The 24044-nt window shown below is 45.8% G+C and overlaps 1 protein-coding gene across 4 annotated transcripts in view; it reads left to right on the top strand.

Moving 5' to 3' along the window:
• GLI2 (GLI family zinc finger 2) overlaps positions 1-24044 on the top strand; it is a 1147062-nt gene that overhangs the window by 508176 nt on the left and 614842 nt on the right. For all 4 annotated transcript variants that reach the window (XR_011274753.1, XM_069616740.1, XM_069616738.1 and 1 more), the window contains exon 2: positions 17817-17969. Coding sequence is in view for 3 of the 4 variants with exons in the window: in XM_069616740.1 (XP_069472841.1) it covers positions 17846-17969 (124 nt within the window). In the remaining variant the exon portion in view is untranslated. The remainder of the gene's footprint in view (positions 1-17816; positions 17970-24044) is intronic.

The raw sequence follows: 24044 nt of genomic DNA, 5'->3' as shown, positions 1-24044 counted from the left end.
GGGGGAAATATGTATGGCCCTCCACTCAAAAGATTCACCAGCCACCACTGAGCCTGGGGGTGTGTGGTTGGGTAGGGAGAGCCCAAGGACTCGGTTAGGAGTGAGATGAGGGAGCCCAGAGACTGTGATGGGAGCAGGTGGGGAAGCCCAGGGACTATACTGGGAGTAGGGAGCGGTGACGGTGCACAATAGTTCCTAGCCATTTGGACTTACTGTCCATTTGGCATTTTGGGGGGGCACATATGCCCACATTTTGCTCAGCGGGGGCCCAGGCTAAAAGTTTGAAGACCACTGCTCTAGAAAAGGAGCAGTCTACCTGCACTCTGGGGCTTTGCAGAAGAGGATTCCATATGTCACTGTGTGGCTATGCAGAGCTCCCAGTCTTACCCCTACAACCACGCTCTCAGACTCATTGGTTGTCGGGGCTGGAGGGCTGAAGATGTGCTGGCTCACAAAGTGAACATATTGGGACCCTTTTCTCAAAGGAGACTCCTTAGCCACCAATCAGAACTCGTGCATCCAACTCAAGTGGCATAACTCTAGAGTCACATGACTCATAGACGCCTGTTCTAATGTGTTGGTTTCTTTGTTTTCTGATGCATGCGTTCTAGCTAAGAGTTAAAGCACTATCCGGCACGGCGGCCATATTTAAAAACAAAATCGGAAGGCTGCAGGTTGGTCAGAGAAGAACAATGCACGATTCTGACAAAGACGTGCGCTCCATTTGACAAATCTGCCAGCTTCTGCATCTAGCGGATTCCATAGGAACACATGTACATGTCTTCTGCCAGGCCTATATATGACAGGCAGCATTTCCAAATTGTTTTGTTAATGGTCTAAATATTCCGAGATACCCAGGTCCTCCCAGATGTCCATGTTAGAGTTACAGCGGTTGACAAAACGAATCGAAGTTGCATGGCGGTGGGGGCTGCTTAAACGGAAGTGGTCCGTCTTGGCTGTTTATAGGGCCATCCAAAATGTGTCCCATTTTGTTCTGGTGGGACGTTTTTTGGGGGGAGGCAGGGAATTAAGTGGGCTGGCGCCAGCCGGCCCAAGTCTCGGCAATGTCCCAAACTCTGGGCAAGGCAGGGCCCTAGACATCCAGGGATCTTTCTCCACCAGCAACAAATGCCACTTTTCTTTTTTTAATAACAATTACCACAGCCTGGGCACTGCTATTGAGCCAGGCTCACTTCCACTGTGCTATTTCAGAGTTGCTCAAACTCATTGTTTTTATTCAATAGACTGTTTGACGACAGGCTTCATGTAGCAAACAGTATATTGATTGAAACAAAACAGATTCCAGCACCTGCAAAATAGCACAGTGCCATTTCGTAGGTGCTGAATTATATTTTGTTTCATTTAAAACTGCTTGACACATGAAGCATGTAAAAGGGTGTATGTGTCAAGCAGTCTATTGAATGAAACAAAAGCAATTCAGTACCCAGGGATGTCATTTGGGGATCGCCAGGGGTCGCAGTTGTGACCCCTGAAGTCTCCCTTGCTATCCCTGTGGTCTGCTTTTTTTAATTCTTTAAAAAACAAAAATGTAAGCTCCTGGGCTGTGGCCTGCACAATGTGGATCTATATTTTCGGAGTGGCTGGCTTTTTCGGTCAGGCCTCTTAAAAACCATGGCTACCCCTTACCGCATCCCGGGTCCGGATTCCCTGAATGGGGAATTACCGGGCTATTCCAACCTTGGAGGGCCCGGTAATTCCTCATTCAAGGAACCCGGACCCGATACTTCCCCATTCCCATTTGAGCTCCCCTAGGGCTCAATGGGAATGGGGACCATGTTATTAGCATGCTGGTCCTTTAGCGACTCCCACTAAGGGCGCCTGGAAAAACCAGCCACCCTTAGCGGGACCTGCTAAAGGTCCTCGAAATGCAGCGGTAAGGGGTCAACGGCACCGGCACCATTACCGCCACCGTTAACCCCTTACCGCCAACCTCGGAATGAGGCCCTAGGAGTCTGTGTGCTATTGATCACCCTCAAATTGTAACAGAGAATTAAATGTAGTTATCATATGTGTGCTAGCAGCAATCAACCTCAACCCACCAGCCTTTCCACCTAGGTTGGACTAGATAAATATACAAACTTGAAGTGCGGAATGGTGATGCACTCTACACCGGTAGTAAAGTGCGATAAATATCAATCACTTGTAAGAAGTAATTTATGATTTAATGCTAATTGTGAACAGCTGACACGTGTTTCGACACGCTGGTCATTTTCAAGGCTGAGTAGTTTGACAACAGAATAGACAGAAATAGTTTGAAAACAGAAAACAGTGTGAACATTAGATATGTCACATTGCAATGAAAATTATAAAAGACATGTGTAACCATACATAGAGAAACAATTCCATTAGTGCATGATCCAAGCAGTAAAGGTGCAGTCCAATGTGCAAATGCTTCATAAAAGTCAACAAACCATACCAGATTTCAGGATGAAGGCAGGGACAACAAAAAGTTTAATGTTGATCCAAAATAGATGGAAGGGATCATATGAAAGGAAAACATTTTTTCATTATGAGAACTGATATGACTCTTAAATCAATAATAATTTCCAAAGAGGGCTAAGACCCCCTCAGTACAGAACTAGAATTAGGATTAAACCCTTAATTGTGGAACAGAATGTACCAATTAAAGTGTTTCTAGCGGGCCAGAAGATCCAAACACCAAGGTTCACCAACAACGCTCTTGACAGCGGACACCTTGTGGAAATAAAGAAATTCTAGCCAAATGCAGCAGGTAAACCAGAGGTCATGGCATGCACTTATGATACAATAGTGGGACTCAAGCTTACCGTAGTATCAAGAGAATTGTTCAAATGCACGATCACTGATTCAATATCTCGCAAGTTGGTGATGAAGTGTCATCAAACCAATAATAATCAAAGTCCAATGCCCTATACGGAAAATAAAAATGGATTGACATAGACCCATAGTTGATTGGTACAATTATCTAAAAAAAAAAGAGGGGTGATGAAGACCACATTAGGCAAACATCCCTGAGCGTGAATGAGCGAAAGTAGAGATCACAGTATGGCGTTGGTGCTGGTAGCACGACCCCCTCATTAGCAACTGCGCTTAGTTTGCAGAGCATAGTATATAGCCTATAAAGAAATCCATAGGATAAGGATTACCCAAATGTACACTGCTACAGTAATCTACTGCCAAGCACAGGGGATTGGGGGCTATAGAGGCTACATAATTCTTTGACAGTTTACAGCACATATTACTTACCCGTGTACTTGGGCAAAGCGAATATATCGGGGAGAACCCCAGAATAGAATCAGGCAGGAGAAGCGCGGCTCCAAAACCAGCGTGGTTTACATCCACGAACGTCACGGAAGTGACGTATAGCGGCGTGATGAGGTCATACGCACCAGCGTATGACCTCAAGGTAAATAATACCGGCCATTGCAAATTGCCGAGAAGTACAAATGCACGGGTGCTATTACTGGTCCCAAATAACAAGGCCAATAGTTGGATAATTATGAGAGATGGTGTGGAAACAGAGAAATTGACATGAGGCCGGGAAGCCCAAATGGAAACACACCAACACAGGTTACAAAGGACCATATAAAGCGCTTTATTTCAAAGTTACAAAGTTACCAAGTTATCAAAGTCAATTGACATACGAATAGCTATTCGGCCCTCTGACTAACACACGAACCTTCAACGTTAGGTTCGCACTGAAAGTGGGAGAGACCGATCATCGGGATGCTTGGGTTTTTATACATTTAGCACTGCATTGGCCAGCCCTCCTACAAGTTAACCATTTCTGGAACCATGGCTAGGGTTCGTAGCCAGGTCGAACATGCAATCTCCATATATTAGATCGGTTCCGCTGATACAGTTACATATTTACACCTAGGTTAAACAGAGGACAGGGTCTTAGTTCATGACCCTAACAAGTAGCCTGCGGACATATTATTCATTCACGTGTGCGGAGGTTACCATGGCCGAAGTCTTACTCGCAATGTCATTCGGCCTCCATTTTGTGATTCGGGGTGACTTCCACACTGCAAGAATACCTAAAATGGCGGCTAGATCCAAGATAGCAGCTTACACGATACATTAAGGTCAAAACCTTGCCGCGGAACCTATGTTCACAATATTCTTTAGACAGCTTGGCGTAGGCCAACATACATTTAAACAATGCGATTGGGGTCACAATATTATATCGATTTCCACAGACCCTCCTTTTGGCCTATGCCAAGTGCTAAAACATAGTTTTCTAATACTTTCGAAAATACTTGAAGGCATTATCATTCATAGGTTCCGCATCATTGTCTGAAATATCAATAGCCATAAGGTCGTTCGTAAGAACTTCTTGCAACATGAACTCTTTAGATGCTGTCCTCGGAGTGTATATCTTTCGCCCTATTGCGCTCATTACCTGGGCACAACATTCCCCCATCATTCCGCATATACTTGGGAGGCATTGAAAACAACAGCAAAAAAATAACAGAGTCCCTAAAATACCTAAAATGACAGAAAGCACCTTCCACCCCCAAGATCGCAGAGAATCCCAAAACCAGGTACTAAGGCTCCAGTCTCCTACAGGGATATGGACTTCAGAACTAAGAATGTGTAAGCTCTGAATTGCTTTAAATATTGTTGGTGAAGAATCTGGTACGAAAACGCAACAAGCGGACCCCACTTATTTACATACTCCACCTCGTTCGGCTAAAATGACATCTAATGCCATTCGATTTTGCAGTGCTACCAATCTTATCGCCTTTTGCTCTAAGGTCATATTGTAAAGTATGTCCGTGGTCCGGTTGATCGTTTTCTCCAATACCCTCGCTAATCCCCTAATGTTTTCTGAATTTGCTATTTGTCCCCAAAAGGGGACTACTGATTTGGCTATATCCCCGAACACTTGTCCGGGGGTATCTCCATCACTATCTCGTCGCGGGCGAGCCTTGGATACCTCTAAGGTACTGGCTATAAATACACCTGGTAACAATATCCCTAAATAACAAGTCCCCTGCCAATCCTTGGGCAACCAGGGAAAAGCTAAACTACCACAAACAAAATAAACGGGTCCCCCTACATACAAAGGCCTATTTTCCCCAGTCAAATTTACAATATGTATACAAGGCTCAAAATCTCCCATTGGCCTAGTGCCATTTCTTTGTACACAGAAAGGGACAGAATCAGGATTGTGATTTACAGAATAAGAAGGAGGCATGGCATCCTTATTGCCTATCGGAGCCATCTTGAAAGAAACCAGATTTTGGAAAGGAAAGGAAAGTTTATCAGACGGCCTAATAGAAGCGATATTAGGTCTACTCCTATTTGCGAAAAGCGAGCATCCCAGGGGAGTCAATTCACGTCTCTCAAATTCATTCAAATTAGTGCCATCGAAGTTCCCTGAGATGCTATCATTCCATCGGCCAAAGAAGAGTGCTCTAAGAGAGGCATAGCAGGAAGTCGTTAGAGGTAAGGGATGTATATACCATCCCAGTCCCTTGTTCCCATGTTGTGGAAAATGCGTGCAAATCCAACAATTACTCTTATTAAAAATAGCATGCGTAGCATTCATCACTATCATCAGAGTGTTATTATAATATTTCTGTCTATGCCGAGAGTCCCTAGGGGACAGAGTGTGAAGGTGTACAGAGGGAGTCAAAATAGTTGGTACAATTTCGGTCGGTAACAGAGGCTTCAAAGGATAAATCTCTTCAAAGTACCAAAGTCCCACGGCAGCAGTTGCAAAAATAACAATAATCAAAACAAGAACACAACAGTACGTTTTCAGGGCCCAGGCACATTGTCCATTGTTCGAACTGGTCACCTCCTTATCTAATAGTTCAATACGAGGAGCAGCGGTGAAGGCGGCAGGCATCATGGTTGTCCCGATCGACGGCCCCAATGTTCGTTGCTGGCGGCACTTCGGCCGCGCGACTTCTTAGTCCTTCCCAACCCTAGCCAACAGAACCCTCCTTTTCTGTGTTCCAAAAAAGGGAAAGACAATAGTATTCCAATCACTCCTTTTTCTTCCAGATGCACGATACTCGTGCAACGATTTTATTTTCGTGGTCGAAGGTTGTACCTGATGGTACCCAAGTTTTCCGAATCAAAAAGCAAAGTATCGTCGCTCCCTGAGGGGAGCGTCACGTCGGTGGCGACGGAAGTCGCAGAACTTGAAACCAGAGTTTCCGGAAGTGATTGATCAAGGGAGTGCGGAGACAAAATGGACGGCTCCCCGAGCTCCTCAGGCTCAGAGAACTTCTCCGACGCACTCACAACGCTGCTTGCTACTCCGAGATCAGAAAGTGCAGCATCAGCAAGGGGTTCTGTTTCTTCTGTAACTTGTGGCGTCGGGTGAGGGATCTTCTTGATGTGTGTTGCATGTATCCAGTTCTTCTTTCCTGCCACCCGCACTGCCGTCCTGGTGACCAATAAAACCTGGTAGGGTCCCCGCCAGCGAGGCGCGAGACAGGAAGACCTTTAGTAGGCCTTTACCAGGATCCAACTGCCGGGCAATATATCGTGTCCTGGGCCCGTAAACCGTACAGGTAAGGCGGCCTTCACCTGGTGGTAGATGAAATACAGGTTTTTAGTCAATTGATTACAATAATCTACAAGCACTACATTCTCCACATCCCTCAGGGCTTTAGGTTTAGGGAGGCCCCAAATATTAGCAGGCCTTCCCATCACTACCTCAAATGGAGAAAGCCCAGTTCTAGTCTGGGGTGTGGTGCGCATAGCTAACAATACAATAGGTAAAGCATCTGGCCATTTTAATTTAGTCTCAGCACATGTTTTTGCAAGTTTGTTTTTCAAAATACCGTTGTGTCTTTCTACCAACCCCGCACTTTGAGGGTGCCTAGCTGAATGAAAACGTTTCTCAATCCCTAAGGCAACACATATTTGCAATATTACAGCTGCGATGAAATGTGGGCCGTTATCCGACCAGATTATCCTCGGGAGCCCAAATCGAGGAAAATATTCTTTCACCAAGATCTTTGCGGTGGTCATGGCGGTAGCATCTTTGGCAGGGAAAGCCTCGACCCACTTGCTAAAAGCACAAATGATAACAAGAACATATTTCAAGTTATTACAACGTTCCATTTCAATGAAATCAAGGTGAATGGTTTCAAAGGTGACAGAGGGGGGCCCGAAACTTCCCCTTGGAGTCACTGTCCCTTTACCCACATTGTGTTGTAGGCAAATCATACAATTACTAACGTATCTTTTTGCAGTTTCCAAAATTTTATCATTCACCCAAACCTGCTGTAATATCTTCGCAATTTGCTGGGCACACACATGTGTTGGACCGTGTGCCATTGTGACCATTGCTAATACATAAGAATCAGGAAGCAACCATTTCCCGTCAGATGCGTCCACCCAACACCCTTCGTCATCCAATTTCCCCATGCCTTCAGCCCATTTCCTAGATTCATCAACAGAGGCATCAGTCTGAATATCTCGCACAGACCCAATGCCTTCATCTATTATACAACCATCTCTCACTTCCCTTGAGGTATACATGTTTGTGCTAAGGTCTGTAGCTGTTTGTCTAGCTATTGAGTCTGCAAAAGCATTTCCTTTGCCCACATCATCTATGACCTTACGATGAGCTGCACATTTCATAATCGCTAGTTGTTTAGGGAGTGAGAGTGCTGAAAGTAACTGTACTATTAAGGGACCATGCTGAATCTTGGTCCCATGTGAGGTCAGAAACCCTCTTTCCGACCACAATTTTCCGAAGTTGTGAGCCACCCCAAAGGCGTACTGACTATCCGTATAAATATTAACTCTATGCCCTTGGGAGAGCTCACAAGCACGAGTCAACGCTATAATCTCTGCGGCCTGCGCAGAGTTATACGGAATCCTTTTAGTTTCTACGATCTTGTTCAAAGTAGTAACTGCATAAGCAGCTGTAGATGTGCCATTCGGAAGTTTAAAGCAGGAGCCATCACAAAACAGCTCCCCTTCCGCATTCTCCAAAGGAGTATCTGAGAGGTCTATTCTGCCCTTTGTTTCTTGTTCGGTGGCGTACAGGCAGTCATGTGATCCATCATCGCCGCAAGCAGAAGTTTGCGGGAGAGGCAAAAGTTCAGCCGGATTGAGAACACAACACCTTTTAATTTGGATATGAGGAGCAAATAGAACTAATTCATACCTGGTCAACCGGGCAGAAGTAAGGTGTTGTGTTTGAGTTTTATTCAATAGAATATCAACAGAGTGAGGTACCATCAGAATCAAATCGTAGCCTAGGACCATCCCCTCACTCTGTTTTACAGACGCAGCAGCAGCAGCAACAGCGCGTAGACATCGCGGCAAAGCACATGCGACAGGATCAAGGGCGGAGGAATAATAGCCGCACGGCCTATTCTTCCCTCCATGTTCCTGCGTTAACACAGACAAAGCACATCCATTACATTCATGCACAAACAACACAAAGGCCTTATCGTAATTTGGTGTACCCAGAACCGGTGCTGAACACAGCGCGGCTTTGAGAAGCTCAAATGATCGTTGATGTTCCGATTCCCATGGCAGTGGCAAAGAAATGCCCTTCCTCATCAAAGCCAACATCGGTTTTACCACTAGGGCAAAATTCGGGATCCACAGTCTACAGTAGGACGCCATCCCTATCAGGGCTCTGACTTCCTTCTGTGTTTTTGGGACAGACAGGCCAGAGATGTGTTTTATTCGTTCAGGTGTCAATCTTCTCCCCTCCTTTGACAGGAGGTAGCCTAAATAGGCAACCTCCTGGCAACAATATTGAAATTTCTTAAGTGAAGCTTTGTGACCATGTTCAGCTAAATGAACAAGCAACAATATAGTGCCTTCTTTACAAGCTTTCTCAGAGTCTGCAGCTAAAAGCAAATCGTCTACATATTGAAGCAGCGTGCAAGTAGGTGGCAGTTCAAGGGTGTCGAGCTGCTCTTTTAAGGCTCTACTATATATACTAGGACTTTCAGTGTACCCTTGAGGTGCTCTTGTGAATGTAAATGAGCGTCCCCCCAAGGTGAACGCAAACAAATACCTGCTCTCCTTGTGTATCGGAATACTAAAGAAGGCGTTTTTCAAATCTACGACACTGAAGTGCGTAGCCGTAGCAGGGATCATTGTTAAGATTGTTGTTACATCTGGCACTATTGGAAATTGTGGGGCCACTACCCGGTTAATAGCACGAAGATCTATTATAAACCGGTACGGAATTGCATTGTCGCCTTTCTTATATACCGGTAAGATCGGACTATTACATAAGCTACCTGTAATCTCTTCGATCACTCCACGATGTACAAAATCGGAGACAATGCATTTCAAAGCGCGCTCGCCCTCAACTGAAATTTTATATTGCGGAATGCGCGGCAGTTTAACCCCATGTTTCAATACTATCTTAACGGGCTCAACGTGCAATATTCCGACATCATTGTCGTCTATTGCCCACAAACATTCTGGGACAATACCGAACTCGGGAGGTAGAGGTCGGGTCAAGTACTGGGAGTTAAAAGGTTGCTGTGGTGAAACTGTCAATCTTATTCCGTCAGGGGTACAATGGATCACTGCATTCAGTTTCTTCAACAAATTCAACCCCAGCAAGTTTTCTCCACAGTTTGAAGTAAGAAGAAAAGGGCACTGGTCTGTAAAAGGGCCCAAAGAAACGGATACCGGCGCAGAGACCGGACAAACAGTTGGTATACCAGAGAACCCTATAGAAACGTTTGTTTGCCCTGACAGGGGAATGTTTGGAACCCGAGAATGGTCAATGGAGCACTTCTGTGCTCCAGTGTCGATCAAGAACTGATGTTTCCTATTCCCCACCAATAATTCAACATAGGGGCCCTTCTGAATAACGGGAATAGGTAAAGGTTCCAAACGCTGCTTCGGGCAATCCTAGTAAGGCAGAACTTCATCAAAGGGAAGTTCCTCAGAAAGATAGACAGCGGAAGGGTGATCAAATATATTTCTTGAGTCCATACTCGAAGTCTGATTTTCCTGTGAAAAAGGTTGCTGGGGATCTCGTAGAAGCTGACCTCTATCAGGACCCCCTGCTCCAGGGCGGCCCCGTGGTTGCCTACCCATACCTCCGAATGTGCCTCCTGACCTCTGACGGAGGGCAGGGCACTGTGCTCGCCAGTGACATTCCTGGCGGCAATAAGCACACTGATTAATATTAATAGAATTTAGAGGAGTATTTCCTCTTGGAATGTACTGACCTCTAGTTTGTGTCGTACCTCCTCTGGGGTGCCTGACAATTTGCTGCAACAATACCTTAGTCTTTAGGTCACCCCTTCTTTTTTCGATTTTCTCTTTCTCGTTATTAACCCAATTTTCATAATACTGAGCCATATGCAAAACCTCTGACTGAGATTTTGCCTGCCAAGCGCTCTCTGAGGACATAATTTGTGACTGGATGTCGGGCAACAATCCACGCACAAATTTGTCCACAAACAACCTCTTCCCCGACTCTGTACCCAAATCCTGTCCACTGAAGTCAGAGAACACCTGTTCAAACCTATTAAAGAATTCAGTGGTACCTTCAGTTTTTCCTTGGACACAGGCCGTAAGCTTGTCCCAAATAATCCTTTTTTCTGGAATTATCGTTTTCAATTTGGCAACTATTCTATCAGGTAAAGTGAGTATTACCTGGGGTGGTTTCTCACCAGCTGGTCGTTCCCCATCTATTCTAGTTAGATTTACCCATGTATCCCCTAACCCCGGCACATCATCTACCGTCCGTACCTGCTTCCATACATCAACAGGTAAAAGCACTGGAAACAATAAATCCATGTCACTTAAGGTGAACACGGAAGACTGCAAAACGGATTCTATTTCTTTATAAAACCCTGTCGGGTTCTTCCTAATATCAGGGACTGATTGTCTGATCGTGTTCACTTCCTGTCGAGAGAACGGGACGTGAACAAACTGTGATACGTAATGTGCTGGGATATCCACCGCGGGAGCACCAGTCGCCGCGTTGGCGGGGATTTCTACTTTTGGGACAAGGGTCGGAGGGACCTCTCTCATAGGCAACTGAGATATAGGGACCTCCGACCGCTTACTGAGTAATAAGGCCAAATCAAGCGCTAAAGCAGCTGTAGAAGTGTCAGGCGAAAAAGCTCTTTTACAAATACCTAATAACTCTGTGGGGCAACCAACCTTCTTTCTTATACATTCTTCCTGCAAGTGCTGTACCATCACTTGAATTACCTTCCTTTGCATTTCTACCGTATATTGACTATATGTATCGTATACCTCATCCGGCGGTATTGATGAATCCGAGATCCATCGAACCGCATCTCTAGTACAGATCCGTACTTCCTCGGGTGCTGATCTTCGGCACAAAAGGAACCGTTTCTGCATATATATCCTATCGTCCTCATCATCCTCATTTTGTAATCTTTCAAAATCCTGTCTAAACTCAAACAATCTATCAACATGTCCATATACTTTCTGTTCGGTATCCCTTGAGAGTGCCAAAGCGTTCAGATCTCTCACCCCTTGTGGGAGATCCGAAGTCTGCAATCTACCCCACATTACACCTAAATGAATCCCCAGTCCTTCAATAAAAACGTTTTTCTCAGGAAAATCGTGCAAATTAGATAATGTTGAAAATACCTCAGTTTGATCACCTTTTTGCATGCAATGTTTAGCCCAAGCAAATAGTTCCTGTTTCCTGCCCGCAGGAACAGTACTACGAGTCACTATCCCCGACCCTGCACCAGGATCTGATTTAATAAACACAGGACTCCCCGAAATCGAAAGTGTAGGTGAACCTAACATGGGTGCAGGGGAAAGAGGTAAAGTAGCAGACGAAATAGACGGAGGAGCGACAACTAAGGAACTAGGGGTAGTAGGCTGTGTAAGAGGAGTAGGAATAACGATAGGAGCAATAGCAGGAATGGGAAGAGCGCCCACAACAGGAGCATACGGAGGTGCGCTGAAGAATCAGGCCTCCGTTCGTTTAATATTTTCTCAATAAACTCCTCGGAAACATGGAAATCTTTGGAAGGGTAAATTTTCTGGACTCCGAGCGAAAAAGCTCTGTCCATTCTCTGGGTTTCATCTAATCGTTTTTCCTTGTCATATAACAATGCCTTTTCGGCATTCGTTTTATGACGTCGTGCATGTTTATCCCTACTTTTAAGCTGCTATAATGCTTCCTTTTTCCAATTTTGTAACACATCAAAGGCTGCTGGCCTAGCCTTCTTCTTAAGCAAAATCGACTCTAAGTATTCAATACGGGGGATCTCAAAACTACCATTAATTGGCCACTGAAATTCGGAGGCATTTCTGGTCTGTCTGTGCCAAATGTCATTAAATACAATACTACCAATGCCATACTTACAGTACATAGTACTCGCCGGCGACCCCTCCTGTGGTGCCGGACGGCTAAATTCCAAAGATTGTCGATCGCTGCGGAATAGAGCCCTAAAACAGCTAGACAATTTCCCAGGCATTTCTCAAAGAATTGGTGTTACCTGGTCCAATAATTGTGTCTGCAGATACAATACGCCAAATTCAAATTGTCAGGGTTAAATTAAGAGCCGGGTCACGACTACACCTGACCAAACCTAAGGAGGACCGTACGGTTTTCAAAGGACTTCAACTAACAAATTTTACCTGTGTTCAGTGGTTTCGGCAAATCTGCCCGCCTCGGATTTGGACCCTCGTCAAGATGCCGTGTCAGACTGCACGACTATCGCCCAAGGATCGGATCGTGCAGCGCTGCCGAGGTATCGCGTCTCGATCGGTCGGGCCCGCAGAATCACACCGTCCGATCCCGATTCGATAGTCTGCGTCAACCTTCAATGATCCGGCATCAATCTTGAGGGTCCCTATTCGGGCGCCAACTGTGGAAACAGAGAAATTGACATGAGGCCGGGAAGCCCAAATGGAAACACACCAACACAGGTTACAAAGGACCATATAAAGCGCTTTATTTCAAAGTTACAAAGTTACCAAGTTATCAAAGTCAATTGACATACGAATAGCTATTCGGCCCTCTGACTAACACACGAACCTTCAACGTTAGGTTCGCACTGAAAGTGGGAGAGACCGATCATCGGGATGCTTGGGTTTTTATACATTTAGCACTGCATTGGCCAGCCCTCCTACAAGTTAACCATTTCTGGAACCATGGCTAGGGTTCGTAGCCAGGTCGAACATGCAATCTCCATATATTAGATCGGTTCCGCTGATACAGTTACATATTTACACCTAGGTTAAACAGAGGACAGGGTCTTAGTTCATGACCCTAACAAGTAGCCTGCGGACATATTATTCATTCACGTGTGCGGAGGTTACCATGGCCGAAGTCTTACTCGCAATGTCATTCGGCCTCCATTTTGTGATTCGGGGTGACTTCCACACTGCAAGAATACCTAAAATGGCGGCTAGATCCAAGATGGCAGCTTACACGATACATTAAGAACAAAACCTTGCCGCGGAACCTATGTTCACAATATTCTTTAGACAGCTTGGCGTAGGCCAACATACATTTAAACAATGCGATTGGGGTCACAATATTATATCGATTTCCACAATGGTTCCAATTATTAATCAGCACTAATGTATTATTGGTAAGCACAATAAAAATGCCAAAACATGGGCATTAGCAAATAATCCAATTTACAGATTGATTCTAATGTGATATTGTATGTATATGTGTTCTATATAAAGCGCTTATGCGTAAGTGCTTTATAATAACACATCCTTATCATTTGGCCTTGGACCTCTGCTTGCATTCACAGTAATTTGGTTATATGGGCCTCTACACACTGATATTAAAGATACTTATGGCGATCCATTCTTGTATGAAATGTACATCACATTATAGTGATATTGTAACCATATTTTTCATAGTGTACTTAGGAACAATGCTATGTGATGCTACTTCCTGTTTTGTCAAGGGGTGAAAGGCTGTGTTCCTTCGCTTCCTTCCCGTGATGTCACTTCGGGTGGTGGTCAAATGACATCACTTCCTGTGATGTCACCAGAGGTCAAAGTTCGTGTGATCACTTCACCAAAATGCCAGGTGTAGCGGAACTGATGTCCCTGTCAGTACCTATGAAATAGCACAGCACAATGCCACACTGGCTTATCAGCAGGAGGGCTCGGGTCCAAATCTCCAGCATGGGAACATTAAAAAAAAAGCTAGAAATGCAATGTTTGTATTGTCCCCACTGAGGATTCAAACCCAAGCCCTGCCTGTTGACAAACCAGTGTCACATCACACTGTGCTATGAGAGATGTGGGATTACGTTTCGATCATTCAATAGACTGCTTGGCACATACCGCTTGTGTCATGCAGGCTACTGAATAACACAGGGCTCAGATTTAAATCCTCAGCACTGGACAGTAAAAGAAAAAATGTAAGTGAGGAAAGCCACTTTTTTTAATTGTCCCTTGTTGGGGACACTTTAGGCCACGCCTATCATGTAGGCTTTACAGCCCCCCTCGATTTCTCACCCCACTAGAGCAGCACAGGGAGGAGTGTAAATACTCTTATGAACATGTAAGGGCATTGGCATTTTTTTTTCCTGCATTACAGCACCACACCATTTGTGGTCTTACCACTTCTGATGAAATACCACACTGCGGTAGTCAGATGACAGCAAACACATATGATAATTACAACAATAATAATGTGTTTTTTTTAGATAGCGCTTAAAAAGCGCTTTCCACAGGACATATTTACATATATGTCCGCACTACCCTCTCTCTGGATTGGAAACCATGAGTACCAGTCGCTCCCGGTTGCAATGGGCAACCAGCAGGTGGCAATCATTCTGGCTATTTCCGAAGAGGACGGGGCTGCACTACTCTGCACCGCTACCTTTTTAGGGATCTCGACCCTTAAAAATGTGAATAATGTGTGTTTTTATAGTGCTACACACCAGATCCATCCCGCTTCTAAGTGCACTGTGAATAGCTGAATGTATTGCCTAATTTGATTGTATACAATAACCTCTACTCCCAGCAGCGCTTGGAATTCCAGCACTCGTTTCGGTTTTATATCCATGATGAAAACTCTGAACCATTTGCTTCTTTGAAAGCCTAACCTGCAGCCGTAAAGAGCGCTATCAGAGCAAGACGAGATCAACACGCGATGTCATAAAATGCACATTTATGTTTCGAGTTTAATACAATCAAGAAGTCAAACGAAATAAGCGTCTTCAGGTTTCCCGAGGTCCAGAGAGTTAGGACCGGAAGTTATTGTTTTTACAGAACATGGCGGCTCCCAGAAGTTAGACTGTACAGTCAGGAGTTGGTGGGGGGCGTTTGCTATTTGGACGGGTCTATTCCAAAGTGTGATACTCCACCAATGGGTTCGCTTTGAGTTGGCTGTCCAGTGTTGGGAAGGGGGAGGGTATGTGAGAACATTTAAGATGTGGGAAACAGCAGTGTGTGGCCTCACAGCACCACCACCTGTTTGACGGAACAGTGGCACCTCCTCCTGAAAGGCCGGCTTAATCAACAGAGAACCGACAGCAGGCTTGGGTTTCAGCGCTCAGGAGGCAAACGGCCGAAGAAGAAAGGCAAGGGCAGGTGGCAGGGCGCCCCTCGCAGCAGGGGGTGCAGGAGAGGCCTTCAGCCTTTTGGTATCCGAGCTGTAACGGCAGGTTGGCCCTCGCAGCAGGTGAGGAGCAGCGGGAGCATTTACTGCTGCCCCCATGGGCCCACGGCAGTCTTTCAAGTCCGCCTCATTACAGACTGACCTCTGCTCCCTCTTCACCATAATGGACTGTGAGAAGGAAGCCCTCCCAGTTTCTTATCTTCCCCATGTCATGCTTGGCCTGCATGTTTATCACATGGCTATCATTTCCACGGGTATTGAATGTTTCTATGCGTACTATGCAGTGATGTTGCGCCTTCCTCTGTGTCCTATAGCAGAGTGTTTTCCAAAGTAGAAGGTGACATACTGCATTTTCATTCATTTGTATGGTGGAGAGGCGGGAGGTACACATCTTGCGTTTTCACTGCCTCTCTGCCATACAAATGCCCCAGCATTTGCACCAACATGCATTTTCATGCTGGCGCAAATGCCGGGTTCCCTATGGAACCCGCTGGCTTTATGCAGCATCATAAAGCAGACAGACTCCATGGGGATCCATTTTAAACTCTGCCCAGGATGCTTGCATGGCAGGCAGCGTTTACAATTACAATAAAACGCTGCCTACCACACACACATGGTAGGCAACGTTTTTATTGTAAACGTAAACCCTGTCTTCCATGCAAGCATGCTAGGCAGCGTCTACTCATTTGCACAGTGCAGTGCAAATGTGCAGGTCAAAATGCGGCGTAACGCCGCCTTTACCATGCAAATTTGGCAGGGGTGAGCCACCTATGTGTATGTCGACAGGTAGTGGCTCACACCACCAACCAACTCTTTGGAGCAAAATGAACTCTGTATTTTGCCCCACAGCATCCACACATTCTGATCCCCAACGGCCATATACAGTCTAAAAAGGGACCCTGCTTCGAGCAACTAGGGATTGCACCATTCTAGTACCAGGAGAAAGGTCTAATATTCACAAATTGTTCCCGTTACCAGCTCTTTCAGGAATCTGGTACAATTCGAGAAAAAGAAGGGGAACATAGCAGCCATCCTGTTTGGTACGGACTGCGGAGGACGCGCTTGTAAGTCTCCACTATGGTTTTGTGATGGTCCCATATCCACCGCTTGCACACAGTGAAGGATATCCAGTTGCCTTACCTTTCACCACATGAGTGCAGCCAATCCCCCACCTTGGTCTCCACTGTGTGCAGCGTTGGATCAGATTTGCACGTACGTTGCGCAACCATATGGAGGTGCTACTGACCACTCTCCTTACTCGCAATGATCCCGGCCTATCAGAATGAGCCCGTGAGCAGCAACCTCATGCATACCATGTGGTGAGATTGTTCATAGCATAGTGGCGTCATGCATATGTTGTGGATATCATGTAAAGGCATCATGCATAACGCGAGTGACACAGTACATATGCCAGCATGGACACTAAGTAGAAAGGCATGCATGCAATGCAGTGACTTAATGCATATGATGTAGTGCTGTGTGCATGCTAGATAGTGATGTTGTGCATAGGCAGTGAGTGGTAGCGACTCTCTTGGGACCCCGTACAGCCACCTCTCCCTTTTTCTCCTTCCTTATCACCTATGTATGCCCGTAGAACTCAAACCATTGTGGGTGATCTCAAGGGTTAAGTCCCAAAAATGAAAGTGGGGGGACTCATCAACAAATGCAATGGTTTGTGAAGTCGCCAGAAATTAGCATATCCAGGTGAAATATGCACATTTCATTGAATTGACTTTGCATAACCGCCCAAATTGCACAGGATGAATGACATTTGCCTTTCATAAAAACAACACACACGCACAAGACCAAGAGAGGATATTTTCTTCTAATAGCGTTTTTGAAAATGTTAAAAGGTGTGTATGGTTTAAACTCTAAGAACCAATACAAATGCTTTCCCTGGAACTTGCAGTACCGAAATGGAACATTTCACCTTTAGTTGTTTGTTATTTTTCTTCATGTTGTATAGTGCAGTGGTGAAGTGTCCGGCCTGCACACCTGACGACTTTAGTTTGCTCTCCGAGGTCGGATTTAATTCTTATACTAATAGAGGGCATTCATTGTTTCATCTATTTGCTGGGGGGACTGAGTCCACCCTCTGAATGAAGTGGGTGGACTGCGTCCCCCCGCGTGTACCCTCGACTTGAGCCCGTCTGTGTTTCTGTTTGGGTGATCGCTGGAGGGGAGCTTGGTCCCTTCTTTCCCCGTTGCCCCACTGTGTCCTTCAGGGACGGCTGCAGACTCATGTCCGTCTCCACTTCTCTTCCAGGTGCTGGTGCTGGACTATGCGCTCCTGAGATGGAAACCTCCATTCCTGGGAACGGGGGCGTGGAGAAGAAAGAAGTCAAGGGGGGCCCGCTGGAAGGAAATGGCTTCGTTGAGGCTGGGAAGAAGGTGGCGGCAGCAGCTGCCACACCAGGAGGTACGTTGAAACCTGAAGCGGGCGCTTTCCATCAGACACTGGTAATGGCCTATGGTGTCATTTGGTGCACAGTGGCCATAGTGGTGTGCGCAGCTTTAGATACCAAAGTACAAGGTACTTCATGCCTTCCAGGCCCTGATCCTAGATGTTCTGCCTCCATTCCTAAGGGATTTACACAGAATACTCCTAGATCTCTGGCATGGAAACAGTCTGATTAGCACTTGCTCAAGTAAGGGCTGGGGAGACCCCCGATAGATCTCCAATTCGCAAAGCCAACCGCTGCAAAAAATGCTGTTTCAAACTTGAATGAACATCCCCTTTATTCTGACCTCCCCTCCCCCATCCAGGCTCCAGTTTATTGACTATTGACAGTTGGAGGTCATGGATTTTAATAACAATCAGTGCTGGACAGTTCTGGTTCGGAGAATATACAGGCTTCCTTTCATGCCTCTCCAGATGGTTTGGACTTCAACTCCCATCAGCCCTAGACAGAATAGCCAATGGTGAGGGATACTGGGATTGATAGTACGAAACATATGGAGAGCCGCAGCTTGAACATTCCTGCTATATGTGTTTCCTATTTGTAATTGTATTATTGTATGTGTTTTCTGAATTCGGAAGCACTCTGTGAGGCAGGAGATAATGATCGGCAAGAGGGGGGGGCACAAAGATGATTCCTCATAGAATAAGGGACGTCTTTAAAGGTGGGTGATGAGGTAGATGGCCTTAGATCAAGGTTCTGAAAGTTCTAACGGGGCACTGTAGCTAGGCAGAAACATGCCTGTGGCTGGGCTTGGGAGCAGAGCATGCAAATGCGAATGTAGAAGAAGACCGAGTGGGCTAGGTAGAGGGCAGAACATGGACCGATATGATAACCAGAGTGAAGAATTGGTGCATTGTGACTCGTGTACTCAGGGCCAGCCAGATGCTTATCACGAGCAAAATGTGGGCGAGAAATCCGGGGGGATGCGGAAGAACCTGTGTTCCAGGACTGTGATTGAGAAGTCTTGGTTACCGATAGGAAATAGATAGTGCAGCCTAGATTTCTGAAGAATTTGGTGCTTAAAAGTTTTAAGATCAACATTTTCGGTGTTAGGAATTTGGCAATTGGTGGCTGTGGCAGTAGAGGAGATGAAGGCATACAAGCATGTGTATTTGTCAGAGGAGGCCACAAGGTCTCTGATGGTGGATTGGTGAGGGATGCTAGCAGGGAGGATTGAGATAGGGGAGGATGTTATGAGGACCTGTGGATGAAGGAGAGCACATTCTTTTCAGAATTCACAGTGCAACTGTGGTGCGGCACTTGAGCACTTGAGCGTTTGCCGGTGGAGATCTTCACTGAGCAAGGGACAGGGGAAGTTTATGTGTGTGTCATCAGAAAGTAGGATCTGGGAAAAGCCAAAAGAAGAGCCAACATTGATAATGGAACTGGTGTCACTGGATAAGAGATACATGCATAGATCAGACCCTTGGGGGACACCCAGAGGTGGATGGTTGTCTACAAAGATAGTGGAACATAATAATAGTCTGCATGTGACCAACTAGGCAGAAGATCAACCAGGAGAGTGTCATGTCGAAGATACCAAGGGGACGAAGGCTCCCAACCATCCACTCAACATGAAATTATGAAGCAAGAACCTTGAGAGGGAGAGGGCACAGACACTGAGGAGGCCTTGTCCTCTTCCCCAGATTTAAGGAGAAACAGAAGCTATGTTCAACAAGAATTAGATAGCGGATAGGGAAGGGTGCAAGTGCAAATACCACATGCAACTTTGTGTACCCTAAATCTAAAACTCCTTAAACTCAATGCCAGTCAGAAGCTATTGTGATCCACACACATCAATCTGAACCCCAAGTTGCCTTTAACAGAAGGAAATTGAAAAAGCCATCCAAAAATAATCCAAAACCTTTTTCCAAACATGAGGAATCTGGTGAATACGCATATTCTTCCCACCAACCTTTGGAATACGTTTGGAAGTTGTTCTGTCAGCAATTCAGGTCATTAATAAATCTGTCTTCACTTCAAATGTGATAATGCTAATTCTGCAACTCAGCATAATGGGTGATGTGGTGGGTATAGGGTAAGGATGCGAGGAGTGGCTAGCAGGCCTAGATAAAACCGCTGTGGTGAATATTCTTATTACTGTGGAAGTGTGAACCAAGTACCTCAAACATAGACCGGATTTAAGGCTGGAGCTTTGTCAGCCATGCAGACTCCTACATTCTTAGTATTTTGTCCTTCTTTACATGAAGGATCTGTGTATGATCAACAGAAAAATGTTGGGATAACCGCTCTCCTGAAAAAGCCCAATCTGAACACAGCGGCCTCTACATTTTAGGTTGTTTTTGCCTGGATTCCAATTTCTGTAGCAAAGCAAAAGAGGTGATGGCTGGAAGGTTTAGAATTAATCCTAACCTCTGGCATTGATGTGGGCAACGTTCCAGACCATCGTTCTTCACCTGCCAAACCATTACAATAGGGTCAAGACCATATGTAAATAAGGCTTGTTCCCACCCCAAAAGGCTCAGTTGAGCCCGATCTGCTAGGTCACATCCATTCTGCATGAGAACACAAGCATCTCCAAACATGTTTCAGCCTCGATGGGCCTCATCAGTGAGGAGTAGCTTTGATCTCTAGCAGGAACGGGACCCACTTCTGGGTGTACCCGTCCCATTCGGGGTGACTGTAGCAAAATAAAATAGGTATACTCTGTTTTACAAACAACCATCTGGAACAGCATAGATGGCACACTCTGCAATCTGGGTTCCATCCAAATCATGGCACTGAGAGAGCCATGCTTAGACTCCAGAACCATGGTTTGCAACCTTTAGCCCTGCAGATGCTTTGAACTACAAGTCGACGTTTGCAATACCCGGCATCAGAAAGACAATCATGGGAGCGAGCAAGACACAGGAAACTCATGTTTTGCTTAGACGTCCCAGCCGCTGTGTCTGGAATGCCATCGGCGCGGGTAAAATATCCTGAGCTTTTACATTTATACTAATAAAATGATCCTGGAATTTCTGTTTTTTTTGGAAAGTGGGATCTGCTAATCAGACGCCATTTTCATAATGCACCATGCCAAAAAGCATAATGCACACATGTACCTTGCCGTGACCATCTTCTGACATCCCCAAACACAGCTCGGCAGTGGCAACAGGGACGGTTCCAAGGTCACATGTGCATTCCAGAACACAGCTGCTGGAGCCCAAAGTTCCAATAGACCGAGGTGGCAGCTGTTAAACAAACAAAAATAACAAGCCATATCTAATATTGACATGTTGGCTACTGAGATTCCCTATCACACAACCACAAGCATTTGATGTCATCTTATCGTCAGGTTGGTGGAAGTGACTCAGTCATGAGAGGGTCTGGTGCGTATTCAGCTGTCTGGGATGGGTGTACGCATCAACAACCACATTGGCTCTCCCTAACCATCCCAAGGAGCTGTTTGGGATGGCCAGCTGTCTGGACAATGCCTATTTCAACTCGGACTCTGGTACCCAGGACCCTGCTCACTGGAGGTGACAGAGCCCTGCCAGTGTACTTTACAAACCTTCTTGGTTTGGATGAGTAGGAGAACATCCTTACCTTGCCACTGAGAGCCTTGACAGGGGTTCCAGCATCCAAGGTAGCAGGTAAGTGACCTCTGGCTCTCCCTGAATCTCAGAACTGCCTCCACACTGATTTGGGCACCTTCTTTTTTTTAAACATCTTTTTATTAAGGTTGTGGCAGGTACAAAGCTCGCTCCAACATCACATCAAATATATCATACAGTGCCACATTTACAATCTCATCGATGGTACATAATTACATAGACGTTTCATTGTCTGAAAGCAGTTCACATAAGTACGATCCTAACGCACCCCAGATGTCCTTTGGCCGGCTCATTTTCGGCTGAGTCAATACATATTGTTCCTCGTTTTAATTGACATAAGTCGTTCTCGTAAAAAGGTGTTCATGCTCGGGGGGGTGGGGCTCTTCCAAGCCTGAAGGATAAATGTTTTGGCGCCTGCGCATGACACATTAAAGAATCTTTTAGTCTTTTCGGAACACTTCCCAATATCGCCAAACAGGTATTTTTGCGGGGTAAGGAGAGGGGGCACCTGTGTGATTTCTGCCAGCAACTCAGCCACCAACACCCAGAACCACAACAGCTCAGGACAGTCCCAGTACATATGGAAGGACCCTGCTTGTGGGGCGCTGCATTTAGGACATTTGCTCGGGGAGTCCGGTACAAATTTAGCAATTTTGGCTGGCGTGTAGTGTAATCTGTTCAGGATTTTAAATTGTATCTGGCGCAGTCCTGCATTGAGCGATACTTTTTTGGTAAGTGCACAGTATTTTACCCATTTCTCATCTGGTATAGTCATCTGTAGATCTGCTTCCCATCTTTCTCTAACATTGTTAATCATAGGGGTGTGGGCCTGTACTGATTCATATAGTTTGGAGATTCCTAGACCTCCTTGAGTTGTAATCAATTGTAAACATGGGTGAGCTGCTGGCTCATCAGGGAAGAGTGGCCACCTCGCCTGGAACGCTGATCTCATTCGGTAGTATTGGAGCGTCCGCAGCGGTCCCCTCCCCATGGCCCACCAAATATCTGTTAAGTTCACAAATTTCCCTTCTATGAACATGTCACCCACCACCATTTCCCCATTAGGGTCCCATGCTTCCTGTATGTCTGCAACGAACGTGGGAGGGATACCGGGGAAATTTCACAAGGGAATTTGCGGGTTATAGGGATTTTCCAGTTTAAGTCTCCGGCATATTGCCCCCATGCCCTGACTGTGCAGCTTGCTGGGTCATATTCACACGCGTCTTTATGTCGTGAATCAAAAATAATTGATCGTATCTTCGAGGGCGCCACTGTGTGTGTTTCTACCCATGCGTGAGATACATCGCCTGCGTCATCATACCAATATCTCGCAAATTGTGCTTGTGCAACCAAATAATAGAGTTCAAAGTCCGGTGCAGCCATGCCCCCGGAGCTGTATGGTTCCACCAACTTCTCCCACCCCATTCTAGCAGTCTTGCCGTTCCAGAGGAACGCGGTAGCCATTGATTGCAGCTTGGAGAAGAAGTCCCTACCCGGCCATATCGGGATATTTACAAACAAATAGAGTAGTTTGGGGAGAATAATCATTTTAAGTACTGCTATCCTGCCGTGTAATGAGATGGGAAGGTGTCTCCATAGTTTTAATTTTGCATTTATTGACTGTAACGCCCCCTCAAGGTTGTCAGCAAACAGGGATTGTCTGCCTCTGGAGACCAGCACACCCAGATATCTAATACAATCCTCCGACCATTTAAGTCTGCACGTTATCTCAGGGCATTTATTGGAAGGGTTAAGCGGAAATATTTCTGATTTGGTGTTGTTTACTGTGTATCCGGATTAATCAGCAAATTCGTGAATGTCTGCCATTATGGGGGCAATATTTTTGTTGGGCTCACGGATATATAATAGTGTGTCATCCACGTAAAGTGAAATCAGTTGGCTAGAGCCTTTCATAACTATACCCTTATCTTTGTGACGTAACCGAACATGGGTTCTATCGTCAAGGCGAATAATATCGGCGAAAACGGGCATCCCTGTCTGGTGCTCCTTCCCAGTTCAAACATTTCGGACATGGTTCTGTTGGTACACACTCTTGCCCCGGGACATGTATAGAGTAAGCGGATATACCCAATGAAATTGGGTCCCACCCCGAACGCCTCCAGTACCGAGAAGAGGTACTCCCAAGAGACAGAGTCAAACGCCTTCTCGGCGTCAAGGGACACCGCAACCACCTGCCTGCTCGGATCAATTTGTGCCATTATCCCAAACAGCCTGCGGAGGTTTAATGCGGTGGATCTCCGGGGAACAAACCCGTTTTGGTCCAGGTGGACCAGCGCAGGCACCACAGGTAGCATACGGTTGGCCATAACCTTCGCAAAAATGTTGGCGTCTGTATTTTTAAGCGAGAGGGGTCTGTAAGAAGACATATCCTGGGGTGGGCATCGGGGCTTGGGCAGAACTGTAATTATAGCTTCCCTCATCGTCAGGGGCAATATGTGTTGCTCCAGGGCCTCC

The sequence above is a fragment of the Ambystoma mexicanum genome, chromosome 9 (assembly GCF_040938575.1).
Source record: "Ambystoma mexicanum isolate Mex_15411 chromosome 9, UKY_AmexF1_1, whole genome shotgun sequence".
NCBI lineage: Eukaryota > Metazoa > Chordata > Amphibia > Caudata > Ambystomatidae > Ambystoma > Ambystoma mexicanum.
Note: the sequence above shows the minus strand (reverse complement) of the source record. Positions and strands in the feature narration are given on the sequence as shown.